This window comes from Mastomys coucha, unplaced genomic scaffold, assembly GCF_008632895.1.
Source record: "Mastomys coucha isolate ucsf_1 unplaced genomic scaffold, UCSF_Mcou_1 pScaffold19, whole genome shotgun sequence".
In the NCBI taxonomy this organism is placed as follows: domain Eukaryota; kingdom Metazoa; phylum Chordata; class Mammalia; order Rodentia; family Muridae; genus Mastomys; species Mastomys coucha.
Genome location: NW_022196901.1, coordinates 18665032 through 18680978, shown reverse-complemented (window position 1 = coordinate 18680978; position 15947 = coordinate 18665032). Strand labels below are relative to the sequence as shown.

Here is a 15947-nt window from a genome sequence, read left to right as displayed (position 1 = left end):
TCTCTCTCTCTCTCTCTCTCTCTCTCTCTCTCTTTCTAATTCAACCATATTTGAGTTGAGAGGGCTGTAATAGGGGAAGCTTGGAACATATGCTGTACTGGCTCACAATATACATAACATTATCTATAGGATAAGTAGGTATGGAAGATGAAAATGGCTTATGGAAAAGAGTGGGGAAATATATTTAAATTTTTTTCTAAAGAAAAAGATTTATTCATTTAATGTGTGTATATATGTATGCCTGAGTGTATGTATGTATGTGTACCGTATGTGTGCAGGTACCTTCTGAGGCCAGAAGTATCAGATCCGCTGAACTGGAGTCCTGATGTGGGTGTTGGGAACTGAACCCCATTCATCTGGAAGATCAGCAAGTGCTCTTAAGCTCTGAGCCAATTCTCCATCCTCCCTTTGACTATTAAAATTCTTTTAATTTATGTATGTGTGTGTTAGGTACACGGGTACGCAGATGAGTACAGAAGTTAGAAGAGGGCAACTGAGCCCCGATACTGAAGTTATAGAGGTTGTAAGCTCTACCACCAACTTCCACTGGGTGCAAGAGCAGTAAGTATTTTAACCCTTCAGTCGTCTTTTAAACCCAGTATTTGAAAATTTCAAGGCTAAGGCCAAAAGCAATGAACATAAGAAAAAGGAAGTATTTTTATTGCTATTTCTGAAAACACACACATACCAGGATTTGGTCAAATTTTGAAATACTTTTGTGAAATGATTTGTGTAATTGAATATCAGCTTGCTGTTCTTTTCTGATTACATTTTATAACATTTGGTAAGACTTAAGCTCTAAAGGGCTCAGAGAGATCCTGAGACCTTCATGGATCATCTTAGCTGCCACAACTAACTGTACAATCACTCATCTCCCCAGGGCGTTCCTCGACCACGCCCATTACTCAGACCACGCCCACCCAAATCGCCGCCCTCCAGTACCAGTAGCTGCAGATTCTCATTGGTGGAGAAGTTGTTCTGGTCCCACCCCTTGGGGCCAGTGATAGGCTGGTTCAGCGTGGGGCGGTGGTGGTTGGCTGCTTGGGGACGGGTCCAGGGTGGTGCCTGTCAGAGAGCCTGGCGGCAGTGGCAGCTGTCGGGGCTGGTTGTCAGTCAGAGAGAGGAGGGAAGATGGCTCGCCCGGACTCGTGCTGCTAGAAGGAGCGGGGCAGGTGGCGCGGCTGCCGGCGGAGAGCGCAGTCGCCAGGTCGCCGTGGTCGCCGTGGTCGCCGTGGTCGTGAGGGGAGGCCGCGGTGGGTCCCGGAGCTGCTCTGGTGAGTCTGTAGCGAGCCGCACGCCGGTCCCCGGGACGCCGGGAGACCGAGAACTTTCTTTGGTCTGGGAGGAGCAGGGCTGAAGCTGTTGCCGGCGGCGGGTAGGACTTCGTCCTGGGGCGGCGGCCCGTTGCGGGTAACGGCTCCCGCGCGAGGCGCGGCCCGAGGACCCGAAGTTGGCTGCGGCCGGCTGCCTGCTGTGGACGAGGCTCGGTTCCCGGCTAGGCGGTGAGCTGGGGGCGCCCCAGGGTCGGCCTAGCGTTGAGCCCACCATAGCCTATGGCCGCTGCCCACCCGTCCGCGCCGCCCAGAGTCCGGCCCCGCCGCCCACGCGGGCTCCGCAGACCCGGTGCTCTTCAGAGCTGTGCTCGCTCGGGTCTTGAATCCGGTGGGGCTGGGAGTTCAGAGTGTCAGCCCGGTCTGTCCATCACCAGGAGAGCTTCCCTTCTGCCTGCGCCGCACTAGACCCTCGAGTTCTGCCTCTTCTGCGGCTGCTGTGATGGCCCTCGGGGATCGTCAGGGCTTTCTTTCCACTGAACGTTTTGTGTGTGTGTGTGTGTGTGTGTGTGTGTGTGTATGTGTGTGTGTGTGTGTAAGCTTCTTTCTTTCTTTCTCTCTTTCTTTCTTTCTTTTCTTTCTTCTTTCTCTCGCTCTTCTTTCTTTCTCTTTCTCTCTTCTTTTTCTTTGTCTCTCTTTTCTTCCTTCCTTCCTCCCTCTCTCTCTCTCCCTTTCTTTCTTTCTTTCTTTCTTTCTTTCTTTCTTTCTTTCTTTCTTTCTTTCTTTTTTTCTTTCTGCACGAAAACACCCAGGTTTGCACGCTTCAGCAAAACTGGGTCCCTGCCCTGCAGCGTGCATGTGCTTGCTTTGTGCCTTTAGAGCTTTGTACCTTTAGAGGTTCCTGAAGGATTTGGCCCTCGTGGTTTTGCACTGCACTGAATCGCTTCTGGGATAAAACGCTTTTGCATGCGGGCAGCAGCTCCACTGCTCAGGTAGGGGAGTGCTGCTGCTTACTACTCAGAGACTGCTACCGGTTGCATGTAGGGTAACACGGGCTTTCTGTAATGTGGGTGTCCTTTGGGTAACACGGTCGGTTTTGCAGGAGTTGGGCCAGCCCTGTGGTTCGTGCCACGGGTTGCAGTTTGAGGTTTTGAATTGTTACAACTTTTATCTACATAAAGCCACAAAGATTAGGGTAACCTTGAAACGATCCGATAGTTGTGGGAGGTGTGTTTTCCTAAGACTGCACAGTTGCCAAGGGCACCAGCCTCCTCCCCTAAACCCCACCCCGATCATTTGTGAGCACTTTTCCCCTTTAGGTGACATTTTAAGGTTTACAGGATGAATCTTTGTACCACGTTTTGAAGTACAGGAAAGGACAAGAAAGGAAAGGCTTCGTGGTCAGGAGTGGAATCAAAATCAAGTATTCAGATAATATCACTTTAGCAGCAGGGGGAAGCCCAATGTACTTAGAAACCAGATTCTACAATTGACTCATTTTACAGTCATTTGATTTATTAACATTATTTCCAGAAACGGATTAGAAATCCTGTTACTAATCAGTAGCAACAGTCTATGGATGTGAATGCCAGGTAGAGACTGGGTTGGGTCAACACACAGTTCCTGTCATCTTTCCTTTCATCAGGCTGAGTGGCAAGTGCTTTTACCACTAGAGCCATACTGAAGGACGCTGCTTTCCTTTTTCCAATTTTTTGTTTGTTTTTGTTCTTCTATTTTATAATCCCTTTTGGTTACATTTTTAAAGAATGGTGTAATTTTGACAATAAGTTTAAATATATCTTCTAGTTCACTCTTATTCAGCATCCTGTTGCCTATTTATTTTGTAATCAAGCCTAAGAAATCTTCATAGGTGACTTTTAACTTCATAGGTGACTTTTAAGAGTGTAGCTCCGAAATCAGTCATCAGATTACTGAGTGAGGCTTTTCAAGAAAATGGGAGGAAAGAAAGGAGAAAATGCTGGCTGTGGAATAGCACTTCTCTGTCTTGGCCACACATATAATCTTTTGCAGAACTTAAACAATTTTTTACTCTCAGAAGGAACCTTCCCCACCCCCTTTCCATCGAGGGCAGGGTAGGACCTACACAACAGCCTTTATTTAAACCAGCACTTTCTGAAGTATAATTGGCATGTAATAAACCATACAGATTTCAATTGTGACATTTAACGCTTACTATGTTTATATCTATAAAATCATTGCCACAATTAAAATAATGAACCCATGCATTACCTCCTAAAATTTGTTTGTATCCTTTGTAATGTTTCCTTCTGATTCCTAGGGAACACTTACTTTCCGCTGGTATAGGATGCTTGCCTGTAAAGTTTACGTTTTTAAAAATCGTATTTAATTTTTAATGTGTGAACATGGTTGAGAACTGGCTCAGTGATTAAGAGCACTTGTTCTTGCAGAGGACCCTGGTTTGGTTCCTAGCACCCACATGGTTGCTATTCACAACCATTCTTAACTCCAATTCCAGATTTGATGCCTTCTTCTGACCTTCATAGGCACCAGCACTCATGTAGTTCACACACTTATGCAGACAAAACACATAAACATGTAAAATAAGTCTTCTATAAAAAGCCTACCACAGTGAAGCATAGGTTGAAAGAATTTAATGTTTGTGCATGCATGAAGAAAGAGCAGAGTCAAGGTAAAATCTTTGGGAGTGGGTATAAGACGATTCACAGTTAGTCCTTGGGGAGCTGGAGAGAAAGTTGACCAGTAAGAAATACATTTCTGGGGTGGTGAGATGGCTCAGCAGGTAAGAGTGCTGACTGCTCTTCAGAAGGTCATGAGTTCAAGTCCCCGCAACCACTTGGTGGCTCACAACCACCCATAATGAGATCTGATGCCCTCTTCTGGTGCATCTGAAGACAGCTACAGTGTACTTACATATAATAAATAAATAAACTTTTTTTAAAAAAAAAAGAAATACATTTCTAATAACAACAATAAGCAACATCTCTTATAAGGAACAAGATAATAAAGACAATGTATTTCTTTGTTTTAATTGTCAGTTATCAGTAGTACCAAGATTGGTTTCCTAAAGTGCCTTTTAAAGGTCCACAAAAAAGTTAAGAGAGCATCCTAAAATTGTGAGAGCAGACATTCTTCAGAAGAAAACCCTCTGTTGAGCCTGAGACCCTGAGCGCCACTATGGAATGCTTTGTTGGTTTTTTTTTTTTTTTTTTTTTTTTTTTTTTTTTTTTTTTTCAGGGATGGTGTTTGATGGGAATTAACAGTTTGCTGCTTCTTTTTGAAATGCAAGTGCTGCCAGGCCTACCTTTAGTCCTCCTGAGTTAGGCTGCCAATCTGAATGGAGGAAGGACATTTAGCAATTGAAAATCCCATTTAAATTGATTATGGGGTGCTTAGCCCCGGTTAATGCATTTCAATACATCCTTTAAATGATGTCCTCTACACCTGTGGCTTGGAGGACATCGTGGAAGAGGGCGTGGAAAGATTGCTAGGAGTCAGAGGACAGATCTGGAATGTCTGCTATAGACAGTGTCTTCCTTATATGACAGAAATCTCATGTATGCACCAGGAAATCACCAACAGTATGGTTTTCTAAACCAATCCAAAAAATAACTGTAACAGTTGACATGTCAAGTGTGGATGGGGGAATTCTCATGAGGTTTCTTCCATGAAAAAAGTGCTACAGGCATTAGTGGGTGTTTGAGAGGGGAAGAATCAGTTTTCCCTAGGGATGAGCTCTGTGTTAGGCTAGACAATCCCACGAAGACAATCCAAGATGCACAAGAAACCTTTAGGGCTACATAGTCAGATGTTCAAAAATTTCACATAAGATCTGTTTTAAAAATACTCTTTTTTCCTTTTCTTTTTTGAGGTGAGATACTAAATCTGATCACTTGCCCTCAGAATGTATGTTGAAATGACCACGTGTTGCTGTTTTAACCTGTTAATGGATGGTTGTAGTAGCCATCTCAGTAGACTCTGGTGCTGTTCTGGGGATAAAGCTTCTTGATAGAAGCTTGTTTCTGAAGTGTCTGAGAATGATGTCATAGTGTACCATCCCCCGCCCCGCCCCCATCATAAACTTTGTAGTGTGTAGTTTTCTGAATACAAAGAGAGAGCCAAGCAAAGGACACCAAGGGGCTTCTCTCTGCCCTTGGCAGGTTTGCAGTAGCTTAGCTGTATCAATGTGTAGGTCTTCCTTGCAGTTTGTGGACATCTCAAATTGGGCTTAAGTCTTTTGACTTAATTTAATTTAATTTAGTTGAATTTAATTGTATAATTTTATGAAATAGGGGTTATCATTCCCATTTTACAGTTAAAAATTGAGACTCAGATGTTAAATCTCAGCTAAAGTATAGGGAGTTGAAACCCAATTTTTGTTTAAAATCACAGCTTCTGTTTTCTGTGTGTTGCATATGTTCCCATATCCTAGTTGTATCAGTTGGCTTCTTTAGTCATTCTCTGTGTTACTTTTTGAGTCAGGGTCTCTTGCTGAACATGCTGCTAGTCAATTAAGGTAGACTAGCAAAGCCCTTAAGATTCTCCTGTCTCCTCCTCCAGCACTGAAATCTCAGACATGCCAGTCTTTACTTGGGTGTGCTGGAAACAAACTTAGGTCCTCATCCTTGTGCATGTAGTAAGCACTTGACCCACTGAGCCATCTGCCCATTCCTTGTATTTTACATCAGCTCCCTAGCATGTTCCTGACTAGACACCTTTTGACTTTCTTATTACTGAAAAATAAATATAATCACTTATGTGAAATCTTATTGTTTCTCTTCTTTGTATAATTATATTTTTGTACCCCTGTCATAATTATTTCTGGTCTCTTCTGTGTTGATATTGTCTCTCTGCCACTCTTAATGAGTAATGCCTAACACAGTGATAGTAGTAGATGACTCTGAAGTGGGTGAGGGGAGTTGGGAAACTTAAGATTGATTTGTGTAAAACATATACAACATGTTTAACAATTTAAAACATGTGCCCAGACAAAACTAAAGCTTAAGACCCAGACTTGTTAATTACCCAAGATTAATTTGCACTCTCAAGTCCTGTTTGTATGTTGTTAAGAATGTTACTGTTAAAGTATTGTACATAAGAGGTCTTTGAGTGGAGAAAACATAGTGTGTTTTCACTGTGGTCCAAATGTCTGTTCTCTTCGAGATTTGTGTCAAGGTAGCAGTCAGTAGTAAATGTTAAGTTTGTTTGGTGTTTTCTTGAATAATGAATCTTTTGATTACTTGATAAACATTATTAGTTTCTTATTCTAATGAAAAGAATGTATCCAATAATTTGTATTTGACTTAATAAGCATAGTGTGTATGAGTTCTTAAATTTATACTATGAAAATTATGTTGAGTTTCAACTATTGGAAGACTTAGATTTATTTTTGTTTATGTCTGTATAAGGGCCAGGGACTATGATGAATGTCTGTAGTCAGCCTCAGCTAGTCTGGAGGCTGAGGTGAGAGTTAGTACCTGAGCCTATCAGACCAACCTGGGCAACATACTGAGGCCCCGTCTTAAAACAAAAAGAATAGAATGATGTAATGTGTAGGCTAGAAAATTTAAGGGAAGAACGTAAGCTTTAAAAGTGCTTAAGCTGGGCAAACAGCTATGAATTTTTTTTAACTCCTCCCTTTGAAATATAAGAGTTTAGAGTATTGATTCTGATCAGTATCCACTGACCGCCTATCCCCATCTGCTATAGAAAGTTGCTACTCAGACATTTCCGAACTAGCTGGATGTACTACTTATTCTTTTGACCTAAATGTCAAAGTTCACAGTGATTTGGTAGTTGGTGTATGTTGCAGACAGAGTGCTAGGCAGAGTGATGCCATTGTCCATAAAGCACACACATAAGTAGAAGAGGGGAGACCATTCTGGGAAATTATGAAGCATGAGATTGGCCTTGCTAAGGGAATGGAGAGGAAAGTGACAGTGGTTTAGAAACGGGTGGAGCAAGAAGCAGAACCTAAAACATGCAAGTCCAGGAGTGGTATAGCTGGGTTCTCAGGTAATACTTTGCCCAGTGTTCTAAGGAACTGCCAGATTGATTTCCAGTCTGCAATCCTACCAACATTGAAGAAGTGTTCCTCTTTCTTCACATCCTCACCAGCATCTGCTGTCACCTGAGTTTTTGATCTTAACCCTATTCTGACTGGTGTGAAGTGGAATCTCAGGGTTGTTCTGATTTGCATTTCCCTAATGGGTATATACCCAGAAGATGCTCCAACATATAACAAGGACACATGCTCCACTATGTTCATAGCAGCCTTATTTATAATAGCCAGAAGCTGGAAAAAACCCAAATGTCCTTCAACAGAGGAATGGATACAGAAAATGTAGTACATTTGCACAGTGGAGTACTGTTCAGCTATTAAAAACAATGACTTCATGAAATTCTTAGGCAAATGTATGGAACTAGACAATATCATCCCAAGTGAGGTAACCCAATCACAAGAGAACACACATGGTATGGACTCACTGATAAGTGGATATTAGCCCCAAAGCTCGGAATACCCAAGATACAATCCACAGACCACATGAAACTCAAGAGGAAAGAAGACCAAAGTGTGGATACTTCGGTGTTTCTTAGTAGGGGGAACAAAATACCCATGGTAGGAAATACATAGGCAAATTGTGGAGCAGAGACTGAAGGAAAGGCCATCCAGAGATTGCCCCACCTAGGGCAATCCCATATACAGTTACCAAACCCAGATACTATTGTGGATGCCAAGAAGTGCCTGCTGACAGGAGCCTGATATAGCTCTCTCCTGAGAGGCTCTACCAGTGCTTGACAAATACAGAGGTGGATGCTTGCAGCCAACCATTGGACTGAGCACAGGATCCCCAATGGAGGAGTTAGAGAAAGGACCCAAGGAGCTAAAGGGGTTTGCAGCCCCATAGGAGGATTAACAATATGAACTAACCAGTACCCTCAGTGCTCCCAGGGACTAAACCGTCAACCAAAGAGTACACATGGAAGGGCCCATGGCTCCAGCTGCATATGTAGCAGAGGATGGCCTTGTTAGTCATCAATGGGAGGAGAGGCCCTTGGTCCTGTGAAGGCTTGATGCCCCAGTGTAGGGGAATGCCAGGCTGGGTAAGAGGGAGTGGATAGGTGGGTGAGGGAACACCTTCATAGAAACAGGGGGAGGGAGTGTAGGATAGAGGTTATTAGAGGGGAAACCAGGAAAGGGGATAACATTTGAAATGTAAATAAAATATCTAATAAAAAATAAAAAAAATGCAAGTTAAACAGACTGCTAGACATGCAAAGGAAACAGAAAACAGTCACATAGATGATAAAAAAAACAGAGTGTTATCATCTGTGAGGTCAGGGTAACTCAGCATGGAAGAAGGACACTTGGTGCAAAGTTAAAGCATGAACCTGGAAGAAGAGCTGTCTGAATTGCTACCTATGAGGCTGTGGAGAGTTTATGTTGAAAACCAGTTAGCTGGTACAGGCTTGATTAAGGGAGCAACTGTTGGCAAGAAGCTGGAGGCAGTAGATGAGGCTGCTGCATCAGAACAACTTAGGATGGAAGTAGATTGGAATTGGAAGAGTTGGTCTTCTGACGCTGTAAAATGCTGGACTGCATTCTCGGTTGTCCAAGTGGTAGATTTATAAACTCACCTTTTCTTGAGCATCTACAGTGTGCCAGTTTATTAGTTAATGCTAGGTTGAGAAGATTTAAAAAAAAAAAAAAAAAAAAAAAAAAAAAAAAAAGGACCAGCCAAGAAAGACTAAGAAAAACCAGAGTAAACCTTGTTGTTTTCTGTGAGGGCTACAGATGCGCTCTGCAGTGTTAGGTCACTCCTTAGGAAGGCCCGCAGCAGCGTGGGATAAACCTGAGCTGCAAAGCAGGAATGGGAGCAGAAATTCTCCATGGCTTCAGACTATAGGCTTTACAAGAATTAATTATAATATAGTCTGATTTATTGAATTGGAATTCTACCAACCACAAATTAATTATTGGTAAAAAATATGCAAGCAGGCTTTATTTTTTTTAAAATCACTTCCTTTAGATACAACACATAGTTGAAAAAGAAATGCTTAAAATACTTTGGAGATTAACAGTCCTCATAGAACTTTCAGGTACTTTGGGTGGAGCCAAGATAAAAACTTTTGCCATACCAATTTTAGCTTCCTATTCAGCCATAAAGCAACATTTTGCTATGTTAGTATAAAACTTAATATTATTGGAAACTATTTTTTAAATTATTTTATACTTGTCTACTAAACCAAATTGACTGTTCTGCCAGTCAACACAGTCATAGCGCTTTGATTACTATAACTAAAAGACAAACATAAGTATTAGTGAGACCCACCACCAAGTTTCTGAATGGAAAGATGTGTTGTCTCCTATCTTCTACTGAGGTGGTGGAGACTGAACTTAGAGTGGAGGGCTTTCACATGGTAGGCAGGCGCTGTACCCCTAAGCTGCATTAACAATGTTTTCTTGCACTTTCTCATTGTTGAGAGAGCTCATTGCTCAACATTTTTGATTGAACATCTGGGCTCCACTGGCTGACTTCTCTAATGATTAGATCCCATTCCAAATTACTAAAGGGCAGTGACTCACTCCAAAGCTTCAACCCACGGGTTAATTGGAATTTGAATCCCTTGACATTTCCCTCTTGCTTTTGTCCCTAGCTGCGAAAACTGCCACTTAAAATGTAAAGAAAGCTGTAAGAAGTTAAAACAATGGTGCTTTGAAGACCCATATTTTTGTATGTTGTTGTTTTTGGGTAAGAGAAGGGATGGGGAGTGATGGCAAAATGATTGGAAACTACTTGCTATGTGTTTTCTATTCTTAAACCTATATAATGAGTGTTTACTTTTATTGTTTCATTTCATTGCTTACACCCTGATTCATCTTGATTTATTTCAAAAGGGATTAAGGAATACTCGCTTCTTCTGTTTTAGGTTTACTGTCTCCACTAATAATAGACTGTGAATCTCTTAAGTCAGCTACTATGTCATATTCTTTTCTGTGGCAAGTAGGATCTAGTGGACATTTAATAAATATGAATAAGTGGATGATATTTAAGCATTAATACAAGAAAAGAAGAGCCAGATCGTTGGATTCTGGTTGATTGTATGGCTTCAGTGCTGTTATGGGCTGACTCTTGTCCCCTTCCGAAATATATGTGGAAGTCTCAACAACTAGCTCCTTCAATAAAACTGGTGATAGAGTCTTTACAGAGGTAATTAGTGTGAAAATTAGGCCGTTAAGGTGTTAATCCAGTATGACCAGAGTCCTTGAGAACACTAGAACTTTGCACAAGGCAGTTAAAGAGGGATGTGATGTGAAGATGGCAGCTACCTCCATGCCAGAGAGAAAAGCTGGGGCAGATTCCTGTTTGCTGGCTCTCAGCAAGAATCCACCTTATCTCAGACTCTAGCCTAGAGCACCCTGAGGATGGAAATTCAGGCAGTCTGGGCTACTTTGTTACTACAGCTCTAAGAAATAATGTAGATGGCTTATATGCTTGTACACAGCAACATCTTAAATCCTGTCCTCTGTCATTTGCTTATTCCGAAGAACTGCCCCCCCCAAACTTTTTATGTTTTCTCTAGGCAAGATATGGCAGAGAAACAGACTAACTATTTGCCTTCTCTGCCAGCTCCTCAGTATAGTGCTACAGTGGCAAGTGGTTAAATATTGTTTGATTGAGTCTGTTCGGTTTGACCAAGAGAAGGTGTTTATGGGCTTTTAAGTTCGTAAGGATGCTGGAGCAGCAACCAACAGACCTGGTTGGGTTTTCAAGGTAGAAAGGGGAAGACACAGTGTCGTGCTTTTTAGTATGATGTTAATTTGAGCTAATTGCATTACTGCTGCAGCTCCTTATTATCTGCTTTATTCTGCCCGTGGTACAGCCAGCAGAGGCAGCACAGTGTGTCTTTTGGCTCAGGCCCATTTCTTTGAAGTCTATGATACCTCTGGTCACCAAGCATACTAAGTTGCCACAGCCATTTTTTGTTACATACTTTATCTATATGTGTGTAAAACCATGTACATTTTTTTACTATTTCTTTCTTATTTTTAATTAAGTCGTATTCAAATAGTGCTATGTCTAGCCAGATTTTACAGATCCCTTGCAGAAAAACTAGTTTTGAATATGTAGAAAGGAGTTCTTTCATCATGTGGAGGCAGTTTACTAGACTTCTAAAAGTAAATGTAATTTACTATAGAATGGAATAAAAGTCTTGGTCCCAAGGGAGCACACTTGTGTTTGTCATTCAACAACAACAAAAGCAACAACTCTGATGGGTAAGAAAGTACCTACTTGATTTTGGCATAAAACTTGGGTCATAACCTGTGCATCTTTGGAGCATCCTTATTGTGGATAGGTAAGTACTAGTGATGTATTTTATTGTTAGTTTTTGATGCTAAGAATTGAACCTATAGCCGCGTCCTTACTAAGCTCATAGAAGCAATGTGCTACCAAATGAGCTATACCCTAATGGTTCAGTTTCTGTAGGCCTTTTCCTTTCTTTTGTTACAGTTGAGGAATATACTGAAACCAAGACTTTCTCCACAATCATATGCAGATAAATGGCAGGTTTGAGTCTTAACTGAAGCCCTTCCCTCAAGTATTCTACCATGTCTTTTATATGGCCCTCTTGTTCTTAACTTGGCTAGATCTCTCCTCCACCTCTTGTCTCTCCCTCCCTCCCTCCCTCCCTCTCCTCCTAATGAAAACATAATAATCATGTCATTTAAGTATATCTGTAATCCCAGTACTTGGGATGCTAAGGCAGGAAAAATGCTTTAGTTTTAGCCTGGGCTATGTAGAGACACTGACTAAAAGAGAAATAAATAAAGTAAAGCTGGGTATCCTGCTTATGCCTGTAAATCTCAGCACTCAGGAGCTGAGTGAGGAGGCAAGAGATTTGCTGTGAGTTTAAGGCCAGCCTGAATCTTATAGAGAATTGGAGATTACTTGGACTACACAGCAATCAGAAGTGTTTATGAGGATCCAACTGTTTTCTGTTAAGCCAAAACATTAAAGAAATTTGCAAAAATAGGAAGCAATGCCACTCAATGGTATTTTTGTTTTATATTGACATGGAATAGGCATAACATTTTATCTTTAAATGAACACTTAAAATCTTAAAATATGCTTTTAAAATTATAGATATCATAAATTAATATAAAAGTAAGTATAACCAATCTAGAGTTTTCAATAAGATTTTTAAAGAAGGCATTGGTGAAGGCCAACATTTTTTTATTTTTAGATAGGGTCCTCTTGCCAAATGCTGGGATTACAGGTGTGTACTACCATGCCACACACACACACACACACACACACACACACACACACACACACACAGATCAACATTTGATACTGGTGCTAAGTACTTGTAATTAGCCTGCCACAACGTGGCCATTGATTGATTTCTTTACTCATGTACTCCCCTCCCTTTTCTTAGCCACCTGCATTGTATGCTCCTTAAGGGCAGACAGAGAGCAAGCCTTATGGTCTTTTTGCCAATAGTGCAAGTAATGGAAAAGCCTTGCATTACACTCAGTAAGCAATCAAGGGCTTATTGAATTATTAATGTTACAATTTGAATATATAGTAATAGTGACTTTTTGCAGTTATAAACATATTGCATGCATCAACCCTTAACACGGCCCCCCTGGCTGTCTTTTTTGCCTATTCATAGCCTCTTTCTTTGTTCTTACTCTGGTGCTGCCGGCCTATAGTCTGCGTAAATTGCATGAGCTGGGCAGGGATTGAATGACTGAACTGTCAGCCTGAGACTCTGGTCTAGGAAGTATATAAGAAGCATTCTCAATGGCTGTGCTACTCATTGCATGTACACAACAGTCATGATGAGGAGTGCTCTTCAGATTTTTTCAGCAGTCTCTTAAAATCTGTCAGCGGCCTTTAAGATTTTATGTCTTCATCATCAGAGCTAAGTGAAGTTTGACTGAGACAATACTTGAATCACCTAACATGTACAACAATTATATTTTTGTGAAAGATAATACAAATATTTTGGAAAAAATGTTGGCAGATTTCTGCCTAATAGTATACTTGAAAATGTCATTTATGGTGTTCTTATGTTTAATGAAGTACATAATTTTATTTCTAATAAGAGATCTTCTAAGTGGTTAAATATATCTATCAATCAATCAATCTCTATTGCCATCAAGCAAGGTTTTGAAGGCTCACAGATACAGCACCATGACACTGCGCTAACATTTTCCTTTGTGTGTGCATGCGCGTGTACACACACACACACACACACACACACACACACACACGCATCAGCATGAGCCCTGAGTTCTTTCTGGGCAGACTGTAAAAAGCTGATGAGCAAAAGGGTGACAGAGCAGAGAGAAGTTGTCGCACAGAGGCTGAGGGAAGTTCAGAGAAGTCGACAAGGCCTGTCTTGTAGGGTGAGTTTGATGTGTAGGGCCCAAGATATGATTGTCGCATCTGAGATAGCATGATGGTTCAGGAAGATCAATATGGCAGCAAGTGCATGATGCACTGCACAGGGAGGAGTCTAGGAGCGGGAATGCTGCTTGAGCAACTGTGCAAAGACAACAAAGCACAGGCTCTCGGAGTTGCTGTGGAGATGGAGAGCAGATGGCAAATTTGACAAGTATCATTGTGATGGTGAAATTTACTCCTTTATTCAGCAGATATTTATTAGATACTGTATGTATTTTGTGCTAAAAATATCTGAGCCTATTTTTTCTATAATTACTAACACAATTTTAAGCTCTAAAATTGTTACATAATTTTATATTTTATATTTATATTTTTATTTTATTGTGGTGCTGGAGACAGAGCCAGGGCTTGTGCATGCCAAGCAAGTGGTCTCCTAACTGAACTACATCTCATACCCAAAATGGTTACATAATTTGTATTTGAGGACATATTACATTAGCTCGGTATGGGAGCACACTCTCGGGATGTAGAGGCAGGTGGCTCTCTGTGAGTTTGATACCAGCCTGGCCCACGATAGCAAGTCCCAGGCCAGCTGAAGCTGTATGGTGAGACCCTGTCTCACCACCCAAACGAAGCAACAGCAACTGGAAGTAACATGGTGAGACCCTGTCTCAACCACCCAAACAAAGCAGCAGCAATTGGAAGTAAAATGCTATTAAAATAATGAAATTATGAACTGGGTGTGGTGACACTCACTTGTAGCCCTGTAATACCAGCACTTGGAAGGCTAAGGCAACCGAATCAACAGAATCCAGGCCAGCCTGGGCTACATAAGACCCTGCCTCAAAAAAAGCTGAAAGTAAATACATAATAAAGTAAAATGACAGATAATTCACTCTGATAGAATTCTCAGTATGGTTTTTTTTTTTTTGAGGTTTGTGCTTTTAGATGAATGCTATAGGTCCTTCAAAAATGAAAAGCAAGGACTGGAGAAATGGTCCAGCAGTTGAGAACACTTGCTGCCTTTCCAGAGACCTTAGTTTGATTGCCAGGGTGCAAATTAGTGGCTTACAGCAACCCATAATTCCAATTCAGAGGAGTCTGATGCCCTTTTCTCATTCTGAGAGCAACTTCCCCAATAAATACCGAAAAAAAAAATAAAAAGAAAAGCAAAACATTTTTCTCTGAATATTTAATAGTTTATTTGATTAGCAAATGGGAAGGCAGCTACTTAATCGGTTAAGAAGTCTTCCGTCAAGACCGAAAAAGAAAGGGAAAGAGAAGAGGAAGGAAGTTCTTTACTGGAGAGGAGTGCTTAGAGTGCTTAGAGTGCTTAAAGCAAGCTGGGGAGAGTTTCAAAGAAACTTCTAAGTTTAAAATGCTTTTCTCTGCTTAGAGCCAATCACATAAAAAAAACTGGATGAATCCACTTAATGGTGTTAGCCATTCTTATAAAGTAGTGTTTTCCTTAAGTAAATGTTGATTAATATATAATCATTGCATGCTAGGATATAAACATACAGACATAATGAGGCCAAGAAGTTATGAACCATCATGTTAGGAATCATTGTGTGTTGGTTTGTTGATGAAAAAGTTACACATGAACATTTTACAGTAGTGCAGTAGTACTATAAAAACAGTGTATTCTTCTTACCTTCTGTTGTGGTTTGCATGAGAACGGTCTCCATAGAGGTTCATGCATTTGAATACTTGGTCCCTTGTTGTTGGAACTGTTTGGGAAGGATTAGGAGGTGTGGCCTTGTTGGATTTCAAAACACTGGCTTGGTTCCCAGTGTCTCTGCTTCCTGTTTGTGGATCAAGATTTGGGGGCTCAGTTACTACTCCAGTGCCAGGCCTGCCTACCTGCTGCCATGTTCCCTGCCATGATAGTGATGAGCTGCTATCTCTCTGGAACTGTAAGACTAAGATAAACTCCTCCTTCTATAAGTTGTCTTGGTCATAGTGTTTTATCACAGCAACAGAAAAGTAGCTAATAAACCGTCATAATTGTAAGTGTACTTCCAGCTTACTTGCTTTAAATTTTCCCTCCATTAGAGCTCAGTGAAAACCTGGCTTCACTGACTCCATTCCCATCGCCATTGTTCTATTGTATGTTCTTGGGCCATCACCATTGTCAACTTCTGGGAATAAGCCCTTATAGTTAATGCTTTCCTCTTGACATTTTTCCTATTTTCTCATTTAGAGATTTCTTTTTTTTTTTTAATTAGATGTTTTCATATTTACAATATCTCCTTTCCCT

General features: G+C 41.1%; 1 protein-coding gene across 5 annotated transcripts in view; it reads left to right on the top strand.

The window, feature by feature from the left end:
- Positions 1–1065: 1065 nt before the first annotated feature.
- Positions 1066–15947, top strand: part of Fam126a (family with sequence similarity 126 member A) — a 146498-nt gene continuing 131616 nt past the window's right edge. The window contains exon 1 of one of the 5 annotated variants that reach the window (XM_031380128.1): positions 1066–1274. Coding sequence is in view for 3 of the 5 variants with exons in the window: in XM_031380127.1 (XP_031235987.1) it covers positions 2238–2263 (26 nt within the window). In the remaining 2 variants the exon portion in view is untranslated. Of the gene's footprint in view, positions 1275–1321; positions 1503–2050; positions 2264–15947 lie in introns of those variants that run through there. The other 4 variants (XM_031380129.1, XM_031380127.1, XM_031380130.1 and 1 more) reach the window with 4 other exon arrangements.